Raw genomic sequence first — 14,762 nt, 5'->3', positions numbered from 1 at the left:
ACATGTTTTGTTTTATTTCCTTATTTCCATGTGCCCCTTGCAATCTGCTTGAACAATGTGTGTGTTGCCATGTACACCAGCAGGTGTGGTGTCTTCCTTGTCCAGATGTAATTGCATAACACTGTGCATTTTGTAACATGTCCATTTACCAGGAAGCACAGACATGGCCCCTCTATCCTTATGTATATGTATTTACACACATGTACGTGTATGCCAGAGGACACTTACCTGCTCTTTTGGCAGGCGGCACAGATATAGCCCCTCTCGCTCTGACTGTAGGTGCGGCAGGATTTGCAGACGTTGTAGTGGCAGTCCAGACATGGGCGCTTGGGGTTGAGCAGGAAGGTAAAGGGAGAGCAGCAGCGGATGCAGCAGTGCTCGTTGAACTTGTGCTGTTTGGACAGAAGCAAACAGCGACTACCCTCCTCCTCCAGCTCCTGCTTCATTTCACTACAGAGAGAGATGGAGGGATAGGAGGGGAGGGGTTGGAGGAGAGCGAATGAGAGAAGGAGTGGGAGGGGTTAAAGGGAGAGGAGGGGGATGTGAACAAGGGGATGGAGCGAGAGAGAGAGAAAAAGAAAGGTGAGCAAGTGCATCTGAAGGAGAGGTTGAAGGCGCACAGTCATGCAGAATAATTGGAGATTCTGCGAGGAATGAAAAATTAAAGGAAGAATAATTCTGCAGAAGTGTGGGGCATTCAGATACAGTCTATTTCATTTCTCTTTGTCAGTCTCTGTTTATACACACACACAAACAGACACAAATATTTGGATAAAGTCACAACAAAACTGGACTGGCACTGAAAAACTGAACACAGCCCACAGCAGATACCCACTGTATTGCTGTCCTCTGAAATCTAGTGAGCTGTATTGATGGAAACATGTAAAACACTCCTTAATTAAGCTTCAAAACATTTATAAGATTTTGTTTCAAATCATTGGTTTGGATTTTGTATCAAACTTGCAAACTATGTGATTTCAGCAACCAAAGCTTTATTACGTCATACTATTTCGAGTTAGAGTGCTTCTCAAATGGAAGGCTGTATTCTAGTGAGGATGCATATTTTCTAGTCCAGTCCTTCTGAGGCTTCAAGGCTATAGTCCTGCCCATGGTAACAGCACAAAAATACTATATTATACTAAATTATAATTTGAAGAATACATTAAATTGAAAAATGTATCTTTCTTTTGTGGCCTATTTCTTTTACAATATGACTTTATGTTAATGTAGTTCAGGTAGTGAAATCCGTCTGTGGTCTCCCTGTGGTTTACATTATGCACAGCTTAGTGTTATGTGATTAATTTAAAGCAATAAATAAATAAATCTAATGATTCATCACTAGAAGGCGTTGATCTGGTAAACTCATAAACTAGTGGAGGTGTGTCCAAACTCATTCCTGGAGGGCTACTACCTGCAGAGTTTAGCTCCAACTTGCCTATGCACACCTGTCTGGAAATATCTAGTATGCCCAGAAAGACCTTGATTAGCTGGTTCAGGTGTGTTAAATTGGGGTTGGAGCTGAACTCTACCAGACAGTGGCCCTGTTTTACAATGTAAAATTGTACAAAATGTACAGTCTACAATGTTTTTAATATATTTAATGAATTTATATACTTAAGCCTGTAAAATACAAAAAGGAGAATATTACTTAATTACTTTTACCTAAAGTTTGCCAAGCTTTGCCCACACAAAATTTTGTATTTTGAGACAATATCATGGTACTAATTAATATTTATGTAATAATTAATATAACTTTTCAATTAATGTAGTATTTCATGTTAAAATAGAGTCAATCCCTTTGAAATCCAATTTTTAAAGCTTGATTAGTGCTATCTAGTGGGAGTAAAATAGGAAAAACATCTGCAATTCCATGGTGTAACCCACAGATTCCTATATAGCTCAATTCTCTAATTGTTTTTAGACATACTTATTTTTTTAAAGGTTTAGATTTTTTTTTTTTAAATGTTGATTTGAAGGGTTAATTTTTGAATAATTATTACTAATGTCAAACCTGAACACAGAGAAAGCATTTTGTTACACAAAACATTATAAAAATGTAACAAAAGTAAACAGGAATGTTTTATCAGAGCTTAATTTTTCTGGGTCTGATCTGATTTCAGTTTTCTGACTTGTTTTGGCTATAATGTTTTGGCGATTTGAGTCGATTCGGTTTCAATTCGCAAGCTCTCGATTCGATTTGATTCTTGGTTAGATACACTTTTTTTTTTTTTTTGATTACATTCAGTGAATATAGTTTTAATACAAATGCTACTGATATTTCTAAAAAATAACTGTAAACATTAGTTTACAAATGGTGAATTTATAAAAAATTAAATAAATTAAGTGCCACAGGCCTGTATTTTAAACCTATTCTTTTTTTGTATGGGGCTCTTTTTTAAACAATAATAGGGCCACATACAAATGTATTTTTGTATGGGGTCCTTTTTTAAACAATAATAGGACCATATAAAATGTTCTTATTAATTTTTCTGGTAATCAGATGAAGGCATAAAACATTAAATTTAATTGATCCTAATCAAATGAAAAACCCTTTTATTTTTTGGCAAACAAAGTGCTGCACAAAAGAGGCTTACTGTTAAAATGAAAAAGAAAACAAAGTTTTATTAATATTTAATAGTACTAGTAATAGTATTGTTGTTACACTGAGTCTTAAGACTGCTAAATAGTAATATATTTCTGACAGTTTCTTCACATTTAACTAAACTTTTATTTTGACGGGTTGCCATGAGGAACTCACTGCTGCTGCTGCTGTGTATGTGATGTGACAGTAGTTTTGTCAAATTAAATGATAAAATGCTACTGAAGTGACTCTCAGAGCAGCTGGATATGATATTTGTGTAATCATTTCATCATAGTGAGACAGCCGAAGCTGAAAACACGGCGAGCATCGTCCGCACTTTAGTAAGTATGTAGTAAACAAAACAGTGCGTCGCACCATCCGCCATTCATTCATTCATTCATTCATTCATTCATTCATTGCGGAAATCATGGTGCCTCTATGCATGATGTCAAATCCTTCTGCAGATTTGTAATATTACTATTGCATTTCACCTGAGCATTGCAAATCACACGTTGCTTTGTTCTTGGTTCTTGTCAACAGCATCTCCGCCATGATAAGCACTGAATGATTGACAGACTTCCTGTTGTAACATCCCGCAAGGTAAATAAGAGGGTAACATCTAGTGAAGAGGACTAATGAAAAGATTCATATTAATCAGATCTTGTTTTAAATGTTTGCTGAAAGAAATACCGGAAAAGATTGATTCGTGGCTTTTGAGAATCGATATCGACGTCATTTAAAAAAAATAAAAATAAAAAATAGGATTAATCAAAAAATCAATTTTTTTTGCCCAGCCCTAGTTATTTGTATAGCCATACCAATTCATTTGAGTTTGTGTAATTGTGTATGTGTGTCTGTGAGTGTGTGAATGTGTGAGTGGATGTGTCTATTTTGCACAGCGGTGATTTTTAAAGTGGTGGAAAGATCCGTCACAAGCCTGGCGTCAGCAGTTGTGAAAGATCCGTCACGAGCCTGAGCAGATCACAACTAAAAAATGAGTCCATAGCCACAAAACAGGGAGAAAAGTGGTCTTCAATTGTGATAGTTTTATTCATTCTTGCTTGCGCAAGATAAAAAGTGATCAAACCTCATTAGAGAGGAAAAACACCAAAAATTGTATTCCATTCAGATTACATCACAGGAGATATCCAGTATTCACAAAGGACATAATTGGGCGTGAGCCTCTCAAACTGACCGAGGACAACATTCCACACCACCTCTACCAGGGTACAATAAGTAACAACCTCACTAGACAAAACATACAATGAATTTATAGGAGGTGGCCAGCACCATGAAACAAAAAAGGGGAAACAAAACCATACACATTTTCACAATAACAACAACAACAACCCTGGAATGAACAATACATTTAACTAAATTTAGAGCCATGGATAAATTTTAGTTAATGGAAAAGGATTCTACTTAACAAAGTCTCATTTCCTTTAGAATTCCCATAAAACAGAATAACTTCTTGTTTGAATCTCTTTGTCACTAGGCTGGTCCATTCCCACAACACACCAGGTATTAAACATTTCAAGTCAGTTTAATTACAAGAATGAGCTTTAATGATTTACTATGTTTGTATAAATCACTTTTTAGCCAAAGAGGATTTTAACTGGTTTTAATGTTTTAACCTTAAGCCAAATAACTAAGCCCGTGCATTGACTCAGTACAATGAGAAATAAAGATCGTAAACCAAACCAATATAGTAATGTCCTTTTACTTGATCAACTGCAAAGATGAATGTATAAGAATTGTGTTGTTTAAATCCAGGCCATCACACATCCCCCCACCTAAGATCTCACGCTGGTAAGCGGGAGAGGAAATCAGCAGTTGTATTACTTTTCCCGGGCACATGCTGGATGTTAAACTTGTAAGGCTGCATAGAAAGGTATCAGCGGGTAATTCTAGCATTGGTATCCCGCATTCTGTCCATCCACTGCAATGGTCAATGATCAGTTTCAATGGTAAACTCTCTACCAAGAAGGTAGTACCTGAAGGTATCTAAGGCCCACTTTACCGCCAGGCACTGCTTTTCAACGGTAGAATACCATACCTCTCTTGGATACAGCTTTCTACTGACGTATGCCACTGGATGTCTACTGTCTGACTCACCCTGAACGAGCACTGCACCAATGCCAATATCAGAGGCATCTGTCTGTAACAGGCATCTGTTTGGGGGAAGTCGTGGCCTAATGGTTAGAGAGTCGGACTCCCAATCGAAGGGTTGTGAGTTTGAGTCTCGGGCCGGCAGGAATTGTGGGTGGGGGGAGTGCATGTACAGTTCTCTCTCCACCTTCAATACGATGACTTAGGTGCCCTTGAGCAAGGCATCGAACCCCCAACTGCTCCCCGGGCGCCGCATCATAAAATGGCTGCCCACTGCTCCGGGTGTGTGTTCACAGTGTGTGTGTGTGTGTTCACTGCTCTGTGTGTGTGCACTTCGGATGGGTTAAATGCAGAGCACGAATTCTGAGTATGGGTCACCATACTTGGCTGAATGTCACGTCACTTTTTTTTCACTTAACACAAATGGCTTTTCAAAATGAGGGTAATAAAGCACTGGCTTTATATCCTGGAAAGCTTCCATTGCTTCCTCTGTCCAGCAAACCCGGTTACGGCAATTCTTCCGAGTCAAATCAGTCAGGGGTGCCACACGAGGCAAATTACAAATCTTCTGTACCAACCCGCCATCCCTAAGAATGATCGGATCTGAGTTTTTGTCTCTGGCAGAGGGCAGTTTTGGATAGCCTCAATCTTTTGAAGCTGGGGTCTAATGACCCTATTACCGACTACATACCCAAGGTACTCCGTTTCCTTTTTAGCTAGAGCACACTTGGAAGAGTTAATGGTGAGACCCGCCTCCTGGATGCGATGGAATACCTCCTTCAGATGTTGGAGATGTTGCTCCCAGGATGAACTATACACAATAATGTCATCCAAGTATGCAGCTGCGTAATCAGAAAGGCCGGACAACGCCATCTCTATCAGCCTCTGAAATGTAGCAGGAGTCCCATGTAACCCAAAAGGCATAACAGAAAATTGGTAGAGCCCCCAAGGTGTGCGGAATGCAGTCAGTTCTTTTGCCTGGGCAGTCAAGGGGACTTGCCAATAACCTTTGCAAAGGTCAATAGTGGTTATCCATTTAGCTTGGCCTAGGCGATCAATCAGTTCATCAATCCTGGGTGTTGGATAGGAGTCGAATCTAGAGATGGAATTAAGATAACGGAAGTCCACAAAAAAACTCCTCCTTCTTTGGAACCAACACCACAGGACTACACCAATCACTTCGAGAGGGTTCAGTGATGTTCATAATCAACATTTGATCCACTTCCTCTTTTAGAGAGGTCAAGAGTCTTTCAGGCACACGATAACTCCTTTGTCGAGGTAATGCTCCATCACAAAGTACTATGTTATGCTGTACCAAACTAGTTCTTCCAGGTGTCTTTTTAAACACCTCTGGGCTACGGAGACCTTGAACGTCAGCCTGTTGATGTAATGACAGATGTTGAAAGCCCAAAGTAACATTAGAAGGACTGGGCAGATACTGTTCACAAACCTCCTCTTCATTTTCCACCCGGTGAAGCATTAGGACCTCCACTCCAGTATCTGACCTCTCATGCCACGCTTTTAATAAGTTGATATGGAGTACCCATTTAGATCGGCTCTGCCCTGGTACGGCAATCTCATAGGTGGTAGACCCCAACTTCCGAATCACCTCAAAGCGTCCTTGCCATTTAGCCAGTAGCTTACTATTGTCACTAGGCAGCATCACCAATACCTTAGCTCCTGGCTGAAAACTTCGGGCTCTAGCCTTTTTGTCATACCAAGTTCGCTGTCAACTTTGAGATTCAATCAAATTCCTGTGAGCATGTTGTGTCATACTCTCAAGCCTTTCCCTCATTTGAAGGACATAGGAAACAACACTCTGGGAGCCAGGGATCCTGTGGCCACCTTTCCAGGTTTCCTTCAGAAGGGCCAAGGGTCCACGGATGTCCCGTCCATACAGCAGTTCAAAAGAGGAAGACCCCATGGAGGCCATGGAAAAGATAAGGGAGCCACTGGTCCCAATCGACCTCCATACCATTAACAAATTTGCATAACATTTGCTTAAGGGTCTGGTTGAATCTTTAAACCAGCGCATCTGTCTGTGGATGGTAGGGTGTTGTCCCTTTATCCCTAACAACTGATACACTTGCTTTAATAATTTAGAAATGAAGTTGGAACCCTGATCAGTTACTATGGCCCTAGGGAAACCCACTCTAGCAAACAGCTGAACAAGGCAAAGAGCTACATTCCTGGCCATTACTTTCTTAAGGGGAAAAACCTCAGGATACCTAGTGGCATAATCATTGATAACCAATATGTACCGGTTCCTGGTTTTACTACGCTCAAGGGGCCCTACCACATCCATTCCCAGCTGTTCAAATGGTATGCCTATCACAGGTAGGGGTTCTAAAAGAGATTAAAGGGGGGCGTCTAATAGTGGTATATTGGCATGCTGGGCAACTCCTACAAAAGTCCCCCACATATTTTCTCAGATTGGGCCAAAAGAAATGAAGACCAATACAAGCTATGGTCTTTTGTCTCCCTAAATGACCTGCCCATGGGACTGAATGGCCTAGCTGAAGCACCAACTCTCTTGCCTTCTGGGGCACAACCATCTTTGCCTCTTCACCCTGCCACCTATACAACACTCCATCTTGTAAAAAAATCTTACTCTCATGGCTTTCTTAACTTTCCTGACTATGGTACCCTTGTGTCTCTCTGTACAATGGCCCAATCTCTATATCATCCTGTTGCAATTGGCCTATATCTTGCAGGACCACAAAGTGTGATTTAAGCTGTTCAGAGAGGGGTTCTTCAATACTGTCAGCAACAAAGTTACATTTTTCCTGTCCCCTTTGCCTCTTCGGCTTACGGGATTTTCCTGGTTGAGCATCCAAGTCAGAATCAAAGAAAGGCAATGCACTGACATACTGGATATCTTCCTCTCTCTTCCTAGCAATAGACCGTGTTTCAGCTATATTGCATTCACGCCTACCAGGTAACAAATCAAACAACACCGGTAAGTCTTGGCCTAAAAGTATTGAGTATGGAAGATCATCTACCAGACCAACATTCTGCAAATAAACCTGTCCTTGCACTTCTACATGAACATCTGCTGTAGAATAACATTTCTCATCTCCATGAATGCAACGGATAGGTACCTTCGAAACAGAATTTCTGAAACTCTCTGAAACTAAATCTGTGCGAACCAATGACTGCATGCTACCCGTGTCCACTAAGGCCCATACTTCCTGACCATTAAGGACTACATCCTCATAATGCAAGGGGACATCTCTCTGCTCAGTGTAGACAGGTCGTGGCACACAACACAAATAAGCATTAGTAGAAGAATTGTTGTGTCACCTAGGTTTAATGTGACCTTCCTGTCCGCATTGATAACACACAACACCCTTCCTGCTATTAAACTTCTGGCTAGGGCTTTGATTGACAGGACCACCCCGATCACCCACAGACTTACCTTCACTTGTGGTCTTGGTCCCGCCCTGGGACATCTTCCCTTGACTTTTTGGTTCTCTGAATCCCCGCCACTGGTTATAAGTCCATACTTGATTCTTACGTCAAGCTGACAAGAAGACATCGGCCAAAGTTGCAGCATCAGAAACAGCCACAGCTATTCTTTCAAATGTGGCGAGATAGTGCTCTATGTCATCTACCTCTGACAGCTGTTGCAGGTGTGGCTCCCTTTGTACAGTCGAATGTCCTAGCTCGGAGTAGACATTCTGATGAGGAATTGGTGTTGCTGCTGGCTGTCTGCTACTAGAACTCTGCAGGAAATCTTGAGAAATTTGTTGGATGGAAGGAGAAGCAGGGCCCTCATGAGTACTACTGCCGAGTCCTGGGTTAGGTACAGGAGTAGTACGGACATGCACTTCTTGTTGAAGCTGGCTGAACTGATGGTGTAGGGCCTTCCATCGTCCTTCCTGACGAGTTACTTCTTGCTCCATTCGGCTGTCTCGTGCCTGTTGCATGGTAATGTGTGTCTGGAACAGATCTTTTAGCTCTTGGAGAGAAACATCTTGTGAAAGGTTACCCATCTCCATCTCAGCACTGTCTCATCCTCCTGTGGCTCCATCAGAAACTTCCTTAGCTTGCCCCGCCAAAGTTCTCTTTGGCCCCATCTTCAGTTACGGGCCGGGAAAAAAAAAATCCGGTATACAGTCGCAAGACTTTGAGAAAAAAAAAATAACTCACTACTGCCCCTAGTGGCATCCCACCGCTGCCACCACTTGATGTTTTAAAGTGTAACACCTTCCTTGCTGTCCACTTCTGTACTGAATTGTAGTTAAATTATTGCTTTTATTTTATATATTTGCTGTGTTACAGTCACTGACTAAAACCAGGTAGGAGACTACATAAATAAGGTGCCAATGGAAGAGCCAGGTGTAGGGTATGCTTTTGTGATCCCATTGAAATGTTGGTTCCATAGGCAGCTTACAGGTCAGCCAGCCCACAGGGAAAAGTTCTGATGCCCTGACTCACATGCTCATATACGTCCAGCTAGGCAAATGAGCAATATATTTAGTCTGCCCACCACTACACACATGGGTCTATGTATTAGCTAAGTAAGTGTAAGAAAATCAGCAAGAACAAATGATCATTCCATTAAATTCTTCAATCAAACTTACTTAAAGGAAACATAATGATTAGAGAAGTCCTGCATACATGGCAAGAGAGAAGTCTCTTGTTTCATTGTTAGATCCAGTTATGAAATTGTAATTATTATTATTATTATTATTATTATTTGAATGCACAAATGAATTGTTCACAATAAGTCGACACAAATACAACCCAATAGGTTGTATTTACATTTTTGACCTACTTTTAAAAAAATGCCAACAAGTCTTAAATGGACATGCTTCCCATGTTAGAAGCCTATGAGAGAGGAACATCAGCATTCAATGTCTTTGAATAATATTATTCAAATAGGCTCATCTGATGAGGTTTGATTCCAGCTGTTTGGACTGGGTATTTGTGTATGTAAGATTGGAATAATGCAGACTGGAGGATGTGAAGTAATTGTTTTGGGATGGTTACATTGAGGACACTGGTACATTTGGCGCTGTCATTGACATATTTTAGTTGCATTGGTTATAACCAGTCAATGACAGCTGCATTATTGCTTACTATCTGCTCACTTTCAGATAGTCCATCATTCAGCTCATGGCAATGAGCTTGTAGGACAGTGTTTATATGAGTTTATATAAGTTCAGAACCTAAAACAGTTCCCAGAATTCCTCATACCTTTTGCAGGATTTATGGGGTACTTTGGGTGAATGGTCATTTTGAGCTGTGGGTCCAGCAGTGGTTCTATCACAGATCTATGAACTGTCATTGATAATGTGCTTATGTTGTCCATGGTCCTGAAAATAAAATTTTACTAACTAAAACAAAAACTAAATGTGGCCAAACATTTTTATTGATATTTAAGTCTATAATATGTAATATTTGGTTTAAATAATAAAATATGAATACATGAGACTCTAGATGGAATGAATCATATCCCTTTTTTATTGCTTTTTCTCTCAGTCTTCCACACACATACCCACAATCACACATACACATAGGACTATATTAATAATGAAAAACTGCCAGTTCTGTTTTAGTGAGGTTATTTCTCACCAATAACTAAATCAGGTGATATAAAATGGCTTTGGGGGAAAGAAGAGATAAATTAGATAAATGGGCTAGGAGATCTAAATAATGAATGAGTAAATATAATTTAGTGTTTCCTAAGACTTGTGAGCCAAAGCAAACAAACATTTAATAAGCATTGCAGAGTCAAATTATGAGTAGAGCAGTGATATTCAACTTCACCAAGCAGGCTAAATAGAGAAATTATTTGGGTTATACAGGCCAAGTCAGAATATTTTTTTCTATGTAAATTTGCATATACAGTTCTATAAAGTACATTTTTTATTTTTTGCTTATATGCATGTCATCTTTGTGTGTAATTATTTTTTCTAGGCCATGATAATCATCTGTCAATAATTGACAATACTTTTATTGGTATCTAAAATGATACATAAGGGCATTTAACTTAATCCTCCTTTACCTAAGTGATGTAAGATCAGTTTTATGTATCAAAAAAACTAATTAGGCTTTGTACAGGAGAAAGCTTTAGCTTCACATTTTATTTCTATTGCTATTCAGCAAAGCTCCTGTATTGGAATCCACTAAACACTTCATGGATAGATCTGCATTCGAGATCACAGAGTGGTTAGAGATATTGATCTGTTTTACTAGGGCACTGGGATACTAGGATACACACAACCTTATTTGCTTAATCCATTTTAGCTGTATTAGAATAAACAACTGGGTATGTTATTTACTGTACACAATGAGTGCATTGTGACTTGAATAGTGGATGCATTGCATTGATAAGAAACATGAATGGCAAAAATATTTGCAATACAATGAATCTGTGAATAAATGAATGAACGAACAAATGAACGAACGAACGAACGAACGAACGAACGAACGAACGAACGAACGAACGAACGAACGAACGAATGAATGAATGATTTTAAAGCACATCATATGTGAGAGAAAAAGAGTGTGTGCTTATTTTGTGGTCTGGTTTATGACAGGATATATTAAACATTGATTATAATGGTCAGGGCACCATACCAGACATGCATCACTTCCCCTCTAATAATTCAGTTCCTCCTTAACTGGTCATAATAATAGACCTATTAACATTACATTCCGCTGATTATACTGCACAGATTGATCACTTCACCCAGCATACTCACAAATGGCACACACACCTTCTCTCTCAGCCACTCTATATTTTTCCCTTCTTGCTTGTCGACATGCAATCAGTCAGAAAGTAACAGTGCAAAAAACTGTATACAGTTAAAATAACATGTACATCCCATGATGTCACACCCCTGGACTCTATATGTGTGTTTTTGCCCCTGTGACCGAGTTTCTGTCTCCTGTGGTTTGTTAATTTGACTCCAGGTGTGTCTAGTTTCTTCCCCATGTGTTCCATGTCCCCGTTAATCTAGTCATTCCATACATCTGTGTTTCCCCTATTATCCTGCCTTTTATAACCCTAGTCCTTTCAGTTCAGTTTTGTTGTGTCTACAAGTCAGTACGTGTGTCTTCCTCCTGTGTTCCATGTTGGATTTACCCCGGTGTTTGATTAATAAAGACTCTCTCGATTACTCTCGACTCTGTGTTCCTTCCGGCACAGTAGTGTGACACATGAACAAAGAGAAGTATTGATTAATTTCCTTGAGTAAATAATATAAACAATACAGAATTAATTCAGTGTGAAATATAACCGGGACACATACTTAAAGGGTTACTCCACCGCAAAATGAAAATTTTGTCATTATTCACTTACCCCCATGTCGTTCAACACCCGTAAAAGCTTTGTTGTCTTCGGAATACAATTTAAGATATTTTGGATGAAAACAGGGAGGCTTGAGACTGTCCCATTGACTGCCAAATAAATAACAGTATCAAGGTCCAGGAAAGTATGAAAAGCATCGTCAGAATAGTCCATCTGCCATCAGTGATTCAACCTTAACGTTAAGAAGCGATGAGAATACTTAAAAAAAATAAAAAAAATAAAAAAACTTTATTCCACAATTTCTCTCCTCTGTGTCTCTCCAAATCAGCGTTGCACCATTTTGGCAATTCTGAGCTGTACACAGGCGGTGTACACTCTTCTGTATCAGCCGCACCACAAGGATACATTTTTTACGTGTATTTATAGTACGCTTTGGTTTGAAAGCAAACAGCGAACCGGTGCAGCGCGGCTGACACAGAAGAGCATACCGGTTTTCATCCAAAATATCTTAAATAGTGTTCTGAAGACGAACAAAGCTTTTACGGGTTTGGAACGACATGGGGTAAAGAGAATAATGACAAAATTTTCAGTTTGGGATGGAGTATCCCTTTAACAGGTTTCATAGGACTCACTTGCTGTACTCAGTCATTATAAGTATAATATAAATATATAAATATACATATATAAATAAGGGTGACTTGACTTTACTTGACTATATGATTTACACAGTGTCCATATATTTAGCTCCGTACGCCTCTCTTCTGAAGCAATGAGTCACAGCACTCATAATTCTGGTCTTCACAGCCCTTTTGGGACCAGGGTGTGTGCAGAGAATGTGCAGCCAGTTCAGCTCATTTATACTAATGATAAAGCCGCTGTTTGGCCATGCGGTGCGGTCTACATAAGCAAAGAGAGAAAAATGAACCTGTTAATTGTTTCAGAGTTACAAAATATTAATTTAACAGGTAACCCGAGGTCTGAAATACTGAATAATGAGGACTATGCCTGGATGCCGCAGCTAAAAAAGTCAGAAAATATACAACACAACTGAACCCTTCTTGCTCATTAATCAAACATAATCAGGCCGGTCTAAGGTCTTGGCGGATGGAAGACAGACTGATGCACAGCATGTGAACTCACATCTGCACACACACCTACACAACATCAATTCCAGTCACAGCAGGAAAATACCAGGGGCTGTATATCGAAGCTAAGAGCTGCAAAATTTACAGCAGCTGTCCTTACAGGCTGTCTCGCAGATTCCTGCAAACGTACAGTGCACACACACTGATATCGACCCCAAGAGTTTGATCTATCTACACCTAGTGCTGTTTTCATTAACAGAGGGAGCAAATAAGGCTGGACACACAGCAGTAGTTCAGAGTGGCTATATGACCTTTGTGTTATGCAGTTACATGAACAGAAGAGCATGTCACGGTCATAAAATGTTACACACATCCTCTATCTATCTATCTTGTAGTGCATGCATTGTAATACCATATTATTATTATTATTATTATTAATAATATGATTATTATTATTATTATTATTATTATTATTATTATTATTTAGGTAAATTGTGTGGTAACCATGGTCATTCAGTTTTATTTTATTTTATTATTTAAATAATTAATTAATTTTTGGACAGGTTCCAATGGTAACTTAGGTATAATATAATTTTATTTATTTATTTATTTTGTATGGTAATACCATGTTGTTGGATGTGGCACCATATACTATGGAAATATACTATGATAAATGTCACTATTTTGGACAATACAGTACACTATGCCATATTCTAGTGCTTTGGACAGGTACCACAGTAAAACCATTGACATTTACCAGGGTATATATATTGGACCAGTTCAATTGTAGTATCATGTTTTTTTAAAATTTTTTTTTTTTTTTTTTTTTTTTTAACATTACCATGGTGTATCATGGTGTTTTGGACAGGTACAATTGCATTGCTATTGTTTTATGGATATGTTGTATGTTAATAGTATGGTAGTCTTTGAAATACCTTGAAGAAGTAAATAGTCTATGTAAATATAAGAGCACAACATACAGGAGCAGAAATGTGAATATGACTATCGCCAATAACGAATTCTTGATCTGACAAGCCCTCGCTTGCAGCTCTGTGTGTGTGGAAGTGTGTGTATGATAGGGTGGTATCCCGGTGATCTCAATAGGCTGTCCTTTGGAATGTTATAAATAATGAATTCATCAATTCATTAATCTAATTATAGAGTAAATGCCAGGGTGTTTACTCTGTGTGTAAATGTATAAGTGTGCACATGTGATTGTAAATCTAGATTTTTTGCCATTAACTGCTATACAAGTAGAATAAACCAGTATGAAGGAACCTCAAATGGGTTTCTAGTCTTTCAAAACAGCCGCATCAGAACGAGAACAGAACATCAGGATAAATAGCTAAATAGAGTTCAAAAGACTCAGTGACACTTTGCTGACAGAAACTGCATGTTCTTGGTTTGTTATTTTTGAAAAATGACAGCAGAACAAACATGAGACCATAGGCAGTGGTGATATTTGAAGACTTTTGGAATCTCGGCAAGGACACACAACTCCTCACCCACAAAACCTTAATAACAGAGGACTGTGTGTATAATCAATTTTCAAACAAAGTAGGTACGTTTACATGGAAACTTTTTGCTTCCATCGGAATGAATTCATATATATATATATATATATATATATTATATATATATATATATATATATATATATATATATATATATATATATATATATACACAGGTGCTGGTCATATAATTAGAATATCATCAAAAAGTTG

At 38.9% G+C, this 14,762-nt stretch overlaps 1 protein-coding gene across 1 annotated transcript in view; it reads right to left on the bottom strand.

The window, feature by feature from the left end:
* The window catches only part of myripb (myosin VIIA and Rab interacting protein b), a 264,368-nt gene that overhangs the window by 95,979 nt on the left and 153,627 nt on the right, over nt 1-14,762 (bottom strand). Inside the window, 1 exon segment of the mRNA XM_042752063.1 lies at nt 229-450. Coding sequence (XP_042607997.1) covers nt 229-450 — 222 coding nt within the window.

This window comes from Cyprinus carpio, chromosome B24, assembly GCF_018340385.1.
Source record: "Cyprinus carpio isolate SPL01 chromosome B24, ASM1834038v1, whole genome shotgun sequence".
Taxonomy (NCBI): domain Eukaryota; kingdom Metazoa; phylum Chordata; class Actinopteri; order Cypriniformes; family Cyprinidae; genus Cyprinus; species Cyprinus carpio.
The sequence above is the reverse complement of the archived record's forward strand: the minus strand, read 5'-3'. Positions and strand labels throughout refer to the sequence as shown.